Source organism: Myiozetetes cayanensis, unplaced genomic scaffold (assembly GCF_022539395.1).
Source record: "Myiozetetes cayanensis isolate MyiCay16 unplaced genomic scaffold, myiCay2020 scf10, whole genome shotgun sequence".
Lineage (NCBI taxonomy): Eukaryota > Metazoa > Chordata > Aves > Passeriformes > Tyrannidae > Myiozetetes > Myiozetetes cayanensis.
Genome location: NW_026086605.1, coordinates 18,980,727 through 18,994,264, shown reverse-complemented (window position 1 = coordinate 18,994,264; position 13,538 = coordinate 18,980,727). Strand labels below are relative to the sequence as shown.

At 46.5% G+C, this 13,538-nt stretch overlaps 1 protein-coding gene across 1 annotated transcript in view; it reads right to left on the bottom strand.

Moving 5' to 3' along the window:
• The window catches only part of ANTXRL (ANTXR like), a 57,201-nt gene extending 46,539 nt beyond the window's left edge, over nucleotides 1-10,662 (bottom strand). Inside the window, exon 1 of the mRNA XM_050305238.1 lies at nucleotides 10,170-10,662. Coding sequence (XP_050161195.1) covers nucleotides 10,170-10,330 — 161 coding nt within the window. The 5' untranslated portion in view covers nucleotides 10,331-10,662. The remainder of the gene's footprint in view (nucleotides 1-10,169) is intronic.
• Between the last annotated feature and the right edge of the window lie 2,876 nt (nucleotides 10,663-13,538).

The following is a 13,538-nucleotide window of genomic DNA, read 5'->3' as shown; positions in this document are numbered from 1 at the left end:
GTCAGTGTATTTGTGAACAGCAGCAGTGAGAGGTGCTGGCACTATTACCAAATTAACCCTTTCCTCATCATTAAAACAATAATCCATAACTCATGCGAGGCATATAGTTTAAAGACTGCTTTTCCAAAAGAGATCCAAGACAGTTCAACACCTACAGCTCTCCAGGATTTTTTTGAAAGTCCCAGGCTAAATCTCTAAACATCAAGTCAGAGAGGCTTTCCTTGAATCTCTCCAAGATGCATTTACAGCTCCCAATTTTTTTTAGTTCTTTCACGCCTGAAGCTGACACTCTCAATTTCATTCTGAGCTTGCCATCTGACCTAAATTCAATTCCTGAAATTTTCAATGAAGTCAATTCCCTACACAGAATAGCCGTAGTTTCTTACTTGGAAAAGACTGACCTATTTTGGACAAGGTATCAAATTTCTACTGCCAGCTGCAGAGGCACTGATGCAATCCAAAAAAGAAAGCAGCAATGAATTTTCTTTAGAACAGCAACAAACCATTTTCAGTATCTTCTTGGGACTATGAGAATCCTTTTTTTCCCCTCCCTTTTTTTAATCTACTCCTCAGGCAAAGAACATCTTGGTAAAACAGCCTAGACACTGAAAATTCAAGATGATCATAAGCTACTAAAGGTGGAAAAACATGACTTTCAAAGTGAAAATGCACAGATAACCTTAATACTATGCACTTCCATGCACTCTGACTATAACAAAACACCATTTCTTGAAAAGGATACAGCCAGCGAGACTGAGAATTGATTGTAATAAATCAGTAGATGACCACCTCTGAAAAGCTAGAGAGGTCTCTGCATGCGCTGGTTCTCGCATATCGTACTCTCAGAGTGCCCAGCTCTGTATCACTGAGCTACTGCTCTGTTGAGCAGAGTTACTTCAAGGTGGCAGTAGGTGCCCTTCTCCCCTAAGAGGAATGCTGCACCCACATGTTGCTTTATCAGCTGGGAAGTGTCAAAGTGTCCCAATCTCAATGGGGAAACGTCAAAGCCAAACAAGCAAGAAAATGTAAATGCTTTTAAATCCCATAGAGAGAGTACCAGTGAAGTGGTCAACACTTAATCATTTTCCCCACCACACTCCTTCAAGCCCAGGTGTGTCATCTCCCACTGCAAATGGTACCCACATAACACAAATGCCAGTCATGTCTAACCCATTATGAACACCAGTGGGAGTGGCCTGGCTTATGGAAAAACCTGATTTCCCTTCCCTCCCACCAAAGCTCACCTCTAAATATCCCTGTTTGTAATGCACTTTCATTTGCCATTTCATATATATATATATATGTTTTGGAGGCTTCTTGGGTTTGTCCTGATAGTTTCATATGTTGCCCCAGAGACCTGACCCTATACTACCAGCAACAGTAGTTTTAAAGGCAGATTAAAAAAAAAAAACTTTAACAGCAAAATGTTTGCTAAATTATATAGTAAGTTGCCAAATGCTGTCAAATATGAGTCCCAACACTGACAAACAGAACTGCCCAACACTACTGAAAATCCTGACCCATTTCACTGCCTTTGGGATCTTATCTTTCACACTGCAGACTCACTGTTGCTGTCAGCATAAACTAACTTGCTTCTCTTCATGGTTGAATCAGACTCAGAGGCTTCTGCCTTGGTTTCCCATGGCATGTGGGAAGCTCCAAGCATACTCTAAGCTCCTTTCTGACCACAACCAATGCTTGAAAGCTGTACTTATATTTAACTCCACAGTTACCAAGCCCAGAGAAAGAACAGGGTCTTTCAGTGATGCTCTGCAATACAGGTTACTCTTGGACACCCACACAGCATAATTTTTACAGCTGTTTTGGTGCTTTTCTTGTTTCCCTTCAAACTTTACAGTTACCAAGAACAAACTCCTATTAATCAGTGTACCTATGCTAATAGGAGCCTCAGATAGAGTTGGGATGTGATTTCCAACACACCATCAGTAAATAAATAGATTCCTTGTCTGGGCTGTTTGGCGACCAAATTATACACTCCTGTAAGATTTCTGAGGAACTGTGAAGACTTCAGAATAATGATAAAAGAATAAATGAAGCATGGAAAAGATCAGCCTGTGCAGAAAAAACACTGGGGTGGGACACACATTCCCCCACCTCATTAGCAACTGGGAGAAGCCATGGAGAAGTGACACAGAGAATCCTATGTATCCTGTTGTGGAGCTCTGTACCAGTAGGTCCACCAAGACAGCACTGTGGCTGTCTGCAAAGAAAGTCTGTGTTACAGCCATAACTATCTTGCAGGCCTCGTGGGTTTCCTGCTTTCAGCCATCGGCTACCTGGTTCAGCTCCTCACATCAATCAAAGGCTGCCACCACTCAGCTGAACCTTGGCCTTCCTCCCTGTGCTCTCCCAGCTGAGGAAGCCCAGCAAGCCTAATATTCTCTGCAAAGAATCGAGTACCACAAGCCAAAGACCTCTGCAGATGGTGACAAAGAGGTGACAAGCAGGTTGTATGCCTTTCAGAGTCAAGCAGGATAGTGAGGCTTCAGCCCTTGGAGGTTACATAATTCTCATGGTGAAGAAAAGTACAGAGCAATAAAGTGCTGCTGTGGGCAGCCAGAATGCCTCAGAAAGCATCTCAGGGCCTGTTTCTGCTGCCTGTTCCACTGGGGTGAACCCAGAGTGCGACCTGAGAAGCCCTGGTTTGTACCTTTGCAACTGGGACCAGAATTCGGCCCAAGTGAAGTTAAGAAAAAACCCACAGGAGTCCTTTGTCTTGAGCATGCTCCCTTCTCCACAAGCTCTATTCCCATTACACGAGACAAAGAAAAAGTCAGCAAACCACAATACAGGAAAGAATGTCCTCCCAGCCTCATCAGGACTGGGCTCAGAGGAGCAGCTGCTGCTGCAGCTCCTGCTGCTGTTTTCCTTAATTTCGCATTGCTACCACTTGATGGGAGGGGAAAAGAGGAGGTCAGCGAGTATTTCTGGGGGTGGAAGGAAGTGATGTGATTCCAAGGCTTGATTCTGCTCCTGCTGACTTTGGAGTGATTCCTTGTAGCTTAGCGGAGTTCTGCGTCAGTATAAAAACAGTGAGCATGTTCAGAGTTGTGCCTACCCAACCTGAAGTATTTCACTGCTGTTTGTTCAGACAACAAAGAGCAAGATGGACTGGAAACATTCCCTTCTTTCCTAACAGGCTCCCAGAGGCAGAGGAAGCTGGAGCCCAGAGAAATGAAGCAGCACAACCTGGTATATGGAATGCTGCTCTCAGCTCAGTCACTTCAGCAGGAAAAAAACAGGAGGGCCAGTTCTGTCTGTCCTGGAGTATGTGATAACCAGTTATCACTAAATTCACTGTCAGGAGCACAGACCAACCAGGATACAGATCAACTCAACCATGCAGCTTTGCAGTAAAAGTTAAAATCCCAGCCCTACCCAAACAGTATACATATTTTTATTACCCTACACAGAGGAAACAGGACTCAAAGCCTTTCATCCCTGCTGAAAGTGACAAAGTGAAATCCCTTGAAAGCACAGAGCTGCCCCTGATCCTATGCCACATGTACACACCCCCCCCACACACATGCACATTTGCCACTAATCTATTACAGATTAGCTGAAGGCAGCAATTCCGGAGATCCCGAAGGAAGAAAAAGAAACCTTATTACTGATGGGTTTAGTCTGAGTATGGTGTCAGGGGAGTATACCACCTACTGAGTTTGTAGGTCCCTATAAATCTCTATCTCCTTGAGCTAATGGTGGCACTGTACATGGCCCATTGCTCAGAAATGTGACACTTATTTGGAGGGCTCTTTGTGGCCACAACCACATTGTAGACAACAGAATTCTTGCACATGGCTAATAATGGCTCTGCAATAAAAGCAAAGCCTGGGGCATTTAGTTTGTTGTGGTTTCAGACACGCATGCTCAAGTGTTCATCCACCCCTCTGCTCCCTTCTGAGCCAGCAGAGCATTCAAAGTGACAAGAATCCTCCTTTCCCAAGCAATGTTTCTTGCAAGCATGGAAGGGACCTTGACTGGATGATTCATCCAGGCAAGGACGGACTAGTTTCTATTATCTGCTCTAGAGGCAATTAGAAACACTGGCAGAGACAGCCATTCTGAGACAGTCCTTGCTTCAGAGTACTTGTAACATTGATGGACAAAACAAGGGCTGAAGTGGGGAGGGGAAGATGTGGAGAGGTGACTGCAAAATGGATTTTAATCCCAGACCAGCATCTGAGCACATGATCCAAAGTACTTGAATCCAAAAGGTTTCATGACCAAACCCACTAATTTCATAGCTAGCTTTTCTCCTATAAAACTACTGATAAATTATGCAGCAATATTAGAGATTTCTATCAAATCCTGCCTCAAAACAGTGCCCTTTAATCCTACAGTCAGCCATCTAATCCACAAATTCTGTCCACACCTGATGCTATACTATACCTCTTGCTAAGTCCTTAGCCAACAAAAGGGCACAAAGTGAAATTCAGAAGCCATGCTCACACTGCATCCAACCACTTCATATCTCTCTGTGAAGCTCCAGAGATGCTCTAAGCAGCATCAGGCCAGGAAGACCCACTCTCAGCATCCTGGTACTCTTCAGCAAAACACCGGGAGCAAAGCAGGGCACACAATACCAGTCATGCAACAACATTCTTAACAAGGTGCAAATGGTAGCCAGGAGCAGGCATATACAGCTCCTGAGCTCTGAATAACTCACAGAAGTCAATTCTTCTCTGCATTTGAGATCAAAAGGTTCAGTCCTACTACACCTCATACAAACTCACAATTTGTACCAGCATTTGACCTGCAAGCCCAGACAAAAGTAATGAAATTCTCAATCACTGAACACACACAAACAAAAATCCCAGGTCAGTGGGAAGCTTACGGTTTATTTCCTTGGCTCAAGCCCCAAATAAATCAGATTTAGTTACATGCATAAATAGACTGCAAATGACAAGCTGCCATGGCTTTTTCTTCCTGTTAACTGTACATGTTTTATGTCAAATAACCATTACCCATTAGCTTGGCCTTGTGTTTTATAAAGAATTTTTTTCTTGGAGCAGAAGGAAGGATAATCGGTTTTCCTGCACATTTTTTTTCCTGACAAAAGTCAAAGCTGGCAGAACAATATCAGACAAAATACAAACAAATAAAACCTGGCTCGAATAACATAGGTATGTCTGAAGCAGAATAAAAATTTGCTTTGAAACATTCCGAGAAATACACCTGAGTGTAAGCAAATCACAGCACTGGCTGCAATAAAACCACAACAAAGAAAGATGCAAAGGCAAAATATCAAAAGATAATGTTTTGAAAACAATAAAAACATATTGCTTACAGGCAGTTGGAGATTATGAGAGGTATCATGCAGATGATGTGGTCAAATTATAAGGGGTGAAGTCAGGCAGCAAAGGAGGAAGAGAGATAGTCACAACCATTTTTAAATAGAAATCAATGTTATCTAAAAAACAAAGGTGATACTTTTGTTCAGACAGCAACTCCTCTCAGCTGACCTGTATCAGATTCTACGTCTTACAATGAACTGAAGCCTGCCTGCAGTAGGTAGGTATTCTTGCTTAGAGAAAAGGTAGTTCAGCACTGGTTTAAGTCAGTCAATACAAAAATTTCAAATGTAATTAAGTTAGGTGACAGGACATGTATTCAGACTTCTATTTTTGCCAGCAGTCTGACTTCCAACCACAACAGTGTTGTTAGCTACTCCTCCCCTCCCCACACATTTATAATTATAAAAGCTGATATATTGAATTGAATAGCAGCTCCTGAAACACCTTTTGCTCCGGAAGCTTTTTGGTTTGCCTGAAGCAAATTTGGAAGCATCGACCTGTTTCCCTCCTGACACTTCCCACCCCCATAAAACTGCCTTTTCAAGGGCAAGTTGAGGAGGGGGATACAGACCCAAAACCCAAAATCAGGAAGGAGACTGGATAGGGTAGCTAATTCCCATCTAATCAGAGATTGTGTTCTTCCCCATCAGCTCCCTACCAGTGGCCGTTCACCTCCGGAGTGAGGCTTACCAAGTTTAAAGAAAGTCAGCTGCAAAATGGATTACAAGTGAGAGGCTGGGCACATCACACTGATGTCTTTACCAAAGTTGTTCTTGACAGAGATGCTCTCAGACAGAGGAGACAAAGCAAAACAAAGGCAATAATGTTGTGGGCCCAAACTGACAGGAGAGCCTCGAAGAGGTACTACCCAGAAATTCAGGGGGAAGATGAAGAGTGAAGAAAGGGTAGTTAGGCCAGACTACCCAAAAATCAGTTATAATCAAACAAAACCAGGAAAAGCTTTACCAATATATTTCCACTGCCATCATCTGTGCTGTGGAAAAAGGAAAAATTTTTCCAAGGCTGTGTAGCTCATTTTTCCTCAAAATACAAACAACTTTTAGCAAGCATTCCAGCAGAAAAAAAAAAAAAAAAAAGAAAATACTTTTGTCTATTTCACAGTCAAAAACAATCAGGAAATCTCTACATGCCTGGTAAATATAAAACATAGACAGCTCTGCAGCTCAGATCTGTCATGTCAAGCATCGCCAGAAGCAGATATTTATGGCAGTTGTAAGTCCTTACTCTAAAAGGGTTTCTATTTGTTGCACTAATAAACAATCATAATGATGCTACTAGGCAGTGTTACAATTAGGAAACACAAGAGGTCAGTCATCTTTTCTGCTCTGCAAGTGCAATTCAATGATTACAAACAACAGCTGGATGTTAACGGTAAGGTAAGATGAAAGGAGTTATTTACATATTCAAGTACAAGTATGTCACTACAAGACCTGATGGTCAAGCAATCAAATCTCTAACAGGACTTGTCCTCCACAGTTTGAGATGGGACTGAAACAAGTTCCTTGTGCATCTGGGCAACCTAAGTAAATGAAACAACCACAGCCAAGTGAGTACTTCTCAATGATCCCTTATGTTGGGTTTAAGAGCTATGATTGTAAAGATAAAAATGAGATCTTTGCTATCACAGGTGACTTGATCTTACCACAAGATCAAGGAGAGATGGGTATGCCAACTGCAAGGTATATTGCCTTACCTTATGCAGAGAGAGTGACTTAGCTGCAAACAGAAAAATTTTTGCTGCTTCACTATGATAATTTAAAGTCTTCCACTACACTTCCAAATAACTCAAGCCTGTATAACTCATAAAGAATGACACACAAACAGCAAAAGATTGCAGACTCTAGGCAGCTGCCTCTGTAGACAGTGAATGTCCACTTCTCCAAGCTTCAAGAGATTTGCTCCTTGAGGCAATCTTAATGTGGCTCTGGCACGGTCAATCCTAAGAAGGATGATGACTGGTCTCCCTCCCTCCCACACATGCTGCTTTTCCCTTTCATCATGCCAGCTTCTTGGGCATCTAAGGCTTAGTGCCACTGCTCTGATCTTGCCTATCCTATGGAGTTAACATAAAGGACTGCAATCAACTTCAAGCAGAGGAAAAACTGTAAGAAAACTGTGAGTTCTTCTTCTAATTGGCAGCATATATATTATACCAATAACTTCACCAGAAGATGATCTTTTCCATCTGATGGTTGTTGCCTGCAGGATTAAATCCCCACAGACTTTGCCTAGCAGACTAAAGAGCAAAAATCACGCCCTAATAAAGACATTGTAGTAACACACGCTGCATAAGGAGAAAGGCTTGTTGACCTCTTCCAAATTGCCTCCTTCTGATGTGTGATTAAATCTTTCTGTGGGGAAGCAAAGCCAGAAGACTTAAAGTCATTTTGGTTCACTCAGGCTGACTTCAGAGCAGGGCCTGTCATTCAACAAGAGAGCTCACTACAGGGTCACAGGATTAAAGCCTGGAATTTTCACAGAGCCACTACTTCAGTCCCACTGTTAGACAGCTAATTAAGACTGAATGCATCTAACTTCAGACTGGCATGGCACCAAAAAAGGGAGGCAATCCCCAAGCCATATGAGGATACTCTGTGGTATATATGGCTGGGTTTTTGGGGGGTTTCTCCCATTAGAAATTAGAGCCAGAATTCTTTCCGGATATGTATCAGCATGGATTCCATTATAAAATGAGTTGCCCACTGCATTTACAGATTTACCAGCTGCTTCTGACTGGCTTCCTGTCTTATCCCTACCTGGAATACCCTGACCCTTCTCAACACTAAAGAATTATCTAGATCCTTCCTCATGAACTGCCCCAAAATCCAAAGTCTATTCACTTAGTCTCTACCTGCCCCCATAAAGCTCCTTGTGTTGTGCCAGATGTCACAGAATACAGCTGGGACTAAATACACCCTCAGCCAGCATGGGATCTATGGCTGGGATCTAATATCTCCAATATTACCCATATGAATTGTAATGCAATCTCACTGAGACCAAAAACAGCTTTGCCACCACATTGTCACAGACTTGATAGGAGCAGGGATAGAGTCTAAAACCACTCAGGGGCCTAAGTAACTTTTATTACAGATTTTTACCAAAGAGGAACTCTTTGGTAAAACTCTCACAGCTCATAAAGACTCAGTTTGCAGCTGAAGCCAAGGAGAATTTTCCCACTGGAACCCAAGCACGTGACTTTTTACTTCAACCATAATCAGGTCCAGTTTCCAGTGGACCCCTGCAGTGAGAGGATAGCACCTGAAATAAAATAAAAGACCTGTAGCTTGCTAAAAGATAACACATTATTTCAAGTCTATAGTACTGGAGAGGAACTTGCTTACATGATCAACTTCCTATTGCTTGACAGATCAGTAACTCTGAGCAAATTGCTCTCTTCTCTACCTTTATTTCCCCAAAACCAACATGAGTAGTAACAGCCAATAAAATTCTTTCTGATCTGCAGATGAAAAGTAGCATAGGAGCACAGTGTGGTGATTGTTGGGGGTACTCAATGTCCTTGTAAACATGGAAATTGCACTACAGAAGAGAACCCATATCGCAATCACCAACATTCGATGTTACAGAGAATTCAATACAGAAACTGTGCATAACATCAATACTCGTCATTCCTAGAAAGCCTGACAGGAATAAATTTGAGAACTAACACTAGCCCTCCGCAGAGCTCTTTCTAGACACAAACTTACTTCAGGGACAAGTTCTTCGGGAAAGGAAAACAAAACAGTGACCACATGGTGTGTTAGTGAATCTTCTAGAAAGACTGAATGGTTTTAATCTTCAGCTTCTTTTGCTCTAAAATCAGAATCACTACTTACTGATACTTATTTTCTTCTTCTTGAATACATGAATGTACATCCTGAGTGATGGTGGCTTTTTGCCTCCTGCAGGCTGTGCAGAAGGCCTTATGGACTGAATAGCTCTCCTAACTGGGAAACAGCACAGTGAAGACTTCATACCTGGCTTGCAGGCAAGAATCATGAAGAAAAATTTTCCATCTTTCATAATACCATGACATACAGATAATCCAGGTTGTATTAGATAATAAAGCCATCACACTGAGTATATGTGGGAGACTAACAATTTACTCCTTAAGTCCTTGGCTGACAAGCCAGCAGTACACCAGGGGAAAAAGAAATTCATGCCTTCTGAAAAACACTGTGGGTGCACCAGTTTACCACTTGCTTTGCTAGTGCTTGCTGTAACACGCCTGTACCTGTGAGCTTAATCATACCCCCTGGCCATACCTGCTTTCAGCTTACATAGCATTAAAGTATTTGATGAACTATTTTAATAGATGTAACTCAAACACAAGACGATCACAAAGAAGTTGAGCAAAAATAAATTTCATAAAACCTTGCTTTTATAAGCAAATCTGTAAAAAAGCAACCACATACAAGCAGTCTGGTCTTAACTTTAGGTAGCTCTGCACAGTCCTGGCACTGCTAAGTCCCACGGGTAACATCTCAGCACATAGCCCGAGTCTTGACACAAAACCCCAGGCGTTCTTGGGGCACTGACCAACATCCCCTCAAACCCAGTGCTCACAGTCCTCATACCACGCACTGTAACCTTAAAGCGACACGAGTTCCCAGGTTTGCATGTGAAATTAATCCAGGATAAAGCACAATGCTACCCTAAATGCTCCACTTGGAAACGTGCAAGTTTTGGGGAACAAAAATAATCAACCTGCCCCAAACATCATGTTTCGCATCAGGGGAAGCCACGCGGGGAAGACAGGGGAAACAACGTCCCTGCCGCTGCAAGGAGTCACTCAAGGGTGAATAAACGTTTTTAAATGCGACTGTCACTTACTTATCCAGGACGAAGTAGAGATCAAAGGCACCGTGACAGGAGCGCTGCTCTTCTTGCTCTTCCTCCACCTCCGGGCGGGCGCAGGAGATTAGGCTTCCCACTGCCAGCAAGAAGCAGCACAAAAATGCCGCTTTCTCCACGCTGCTCCAGCAACTCGCCATCTTTTCCCTTCCTTAATCCTCCTCCCCCAGTCTCTCTCTCCCCCTCTCTCTCCCTCGCTCTCTTCAAATATTACAGGCACTTCGGAAGCACCGAGGGCAGAGGAAAAAAAATCAAATCAAACAAACAAACAAACAAAAAATCACTAACTTCAGGATCTCAACTCAACCCTGAGAGTTCAAGGCAGCCCTGCCCGCCGGACCCCGGACCGCTGGCTCAGGGCTGGGGGCAGAGCCCAGGCGGATGATTCCCAGAGCCCAGACCCCATAACCCGCCGCCTTGGCGGCTGCCCCGAGCAGCTCAGCCCCGTCCCACAAGGAGAGAAGAGGTTCCTCCCGCAAGGGCCAGAGGCAGGAAGGGGCAGAGGGAGGGGAGCGGGAGGAGGGAGACAGGATCTTATGGGGGCAAGCTGAACTGGGACTTTCCTGTTCCGGGATACTGAGGTGGGAAAGGCTGCTGCGAGCAAGGGACCGAGGTTAGGGACCGCTACCCCGCCGCTTCTCCATCGTCCCCGGGGCACAGCTCGGGCGTTCCTCCCTCCTTCCCTCTCGCACTGCCCTCGGGGCAGGACGGCGGGGAACGGGACGGGAGACTCCGCCGGCGGCGGGAGCGGAGCCCAGGAAGGGACAGGGACAGCCCAGCCACATTCCGGGGCATCGCTGCGCGTCCCGCTAAGCCTCTCTCCTGCAGGCTCGGAAGGGGAGGGAGCCCTGAGGTGGCCAGGGCTGAGGGGCGGCAGTGGCCGAAGCGGAAAGAAGTTGCTGTAGGAGACAGGCGTCATTGCAAAAACCTGTAGCAAACCGGAGGGGGGGACGGGGAGGGGATAGAGGGGGCAGTTGAGAAAAATCGAGTTGCAGATGAGTGCAATTAAAAAGGTTATTGCCTGGAAGCGGGGGTAAAGGGCAGGTTTTCACAGCCTTCTCGTGCCACAGCAAATTGTGTTTTTTTCAGTGGAAAACTTCGTCTACTCTCCCTGGAGTCTGCACACATCCTGCAGGCGATGGGCAATGATGAAATGAAATCTCTTAATGGAGGCTTTGCACAGTAGCATAATCACTCTCCCGCCTGTTACACAAAGGTTACAAAGCACTGCCCTAAAGAGTTGGCCCAGCTCATCTGGATGCTGTCTCCAAAGTTTGAATAATTAGTGGCTTCCAGCCGCTTCCCCCTCCCCCACACCCTTTGCAGCCCCTAATTAATGAAAAGAGCCACGGGGAGGGATGCGAGCAGAGTCACTTTGCATGACAGAGTTGGGACTAGACATTTCTCTTTCTTTCTTGGGGGGGAGGCTTCGGAACGCGAGTCAAGGTGGAAGAAATCCATCCCCTGTGGGGCGCTGGCGCGCGGCCCCATCAGGCAGCAGTCCCCCAAACACCCACTGCATCGCTGGGGCCTCTTCACTCGGGCAGCTGAGCTATAAGGCTACGGCCAGGAGCCGCTTCCACGTGCCAGCAGTAAAAAGTGATACTTCTTCCCCCGGACCATGCCGGTACCGCGGGGGCGCACAGCCCGCCCGGGCGGTCTGAGCCCGCTGCCCTGCGGGGTGGCGCTGGACGGGCGGCAGAGCGGGGGTGTGGGTGTGGGCGTCTGAGTTGCTTTCCGACAGCACAAGGCAGTTCTGCGCTGGACCCTGCCCGCCTCCATAGAGGGATGGTGGGATGCCGCGCAGTCGGCGGGCCCTTTCCCTCTGCCTCCGACTAGAACACGCGTGGACGCGGCGTGCCTGCCCCCTCCGCGCAAAGCCCCTTCCCCGTCGCATCCAGCGCCCCTTCTAGCGGCCCTTGCCGTGTTTTGTGCGGTGTGAGCTGCCGCCTGCAAGTCTGAAATAAAGTTTGATCTTCGGGGAAAGCATCTCTGTTTCAATTCCCTGTTTCTGTGCTGGACCAAGTTCAGACACATCCAACCGCGGCGGCGGTCGGGGACTTATCAAGAAAAGATTAGAAGGTCCACCGGTTTTCAGCCTTTCGCCCGGTTTAACTATGCCCAGCTAAAAGCTGAAGGCACTGCTTGAGCTCACCACTTTAAAGGTTTTTGGCCAGTTGAGACCCAGCGATTACTTAGATCACGGAGAAATACAAGAAACCCACATCCTCTCTGGCGACATTCACAACAAATGAGCAAGCGGCTGCTGGGCAGCAGGAATCCCCCTTCCTCCCGCTCCGCCGGCCTTCGGTCTCGACGGTGCCCACTAGTGTCCGCAGCCTGCGCGGTCCCCGGCAGCCGTAGCCCCGGCATCGCGTCCCGGCCACCCCCGCCACCCCCTGCCCGAGGCAGCCGTCCTCCCCCGCACACACCGCGGCCTTTCGGAACGAAATAAAAATTCTGATGGCTTCAGATTGGTGCCTCGTTCCCTGGGCCTCGTGAATATAGGACTGTTTGGGAAAATTCCGCGACAGACTTCAAGGAAGTCTCCAAAGCCGAGTAAGGCACTAATAAGAAAAAATCAGCTGAAGTTATTTTCCGATAATGTGCACTGCCCTTTTCTGATCTCTAATGTATCCTCTGATTCTGCAAAGAGAGATGGCTGGCTCACCTGCCTTCCCCAAAGGGCCCGGCGAGGGGGACATGTTTTAAGGCTAGATGAGCATACACAAAACAAGGATCCGGCTGTGTCTTGCCACGGTTAGTGCTGGGCAGAAACACCCTGGGAAATGGAGGTCTGTGGCTCTGCTAGCGCCCCTTCCCTGCTCCTCCAGCGTCTGCGAGGAGGGCCGGGCGCGGCGGGAGCTTGTGGGCTGCCTCTGCAGAGCCGCATCCCGCCACAGCCGCCTCTTGCTTTAGATAACGTTGGTTTTCCGATCTGCGTGAGCCCCTCCGCTGGCTGTCACACACGCCGGGCAAGCCTGCCAGGTCCGAAACCGAAGCGAGGTTTGTCTGGGGTCAGCGCTTCTGCCCAAAGGAGGGGAGCGAGGAGGCAGGGCGGTCCGGGGCGGGGGAACAGCCCCGGGACTGCCGGTCACCCGGGCTCGTCTGCTGGGCTCTTGCTCGACGGAAGATCAGACCAAGAGACTGTGGAGATGACCGTAAGGTGCGGATCTTACCCTGCCTGGGGCACAGGTTACCTCAGTGCACTGTTTCACAGTGGTTTAAACTCCATAAGGCAGGTGACAATGTCTAATTGTCTCTTCTTACGCCTTCTGTCGCTATTTGCATAAAGTCTGCAAAAACATAAACTATTGCGATATGAAGTTCAGTGGGAATTGTCCATCC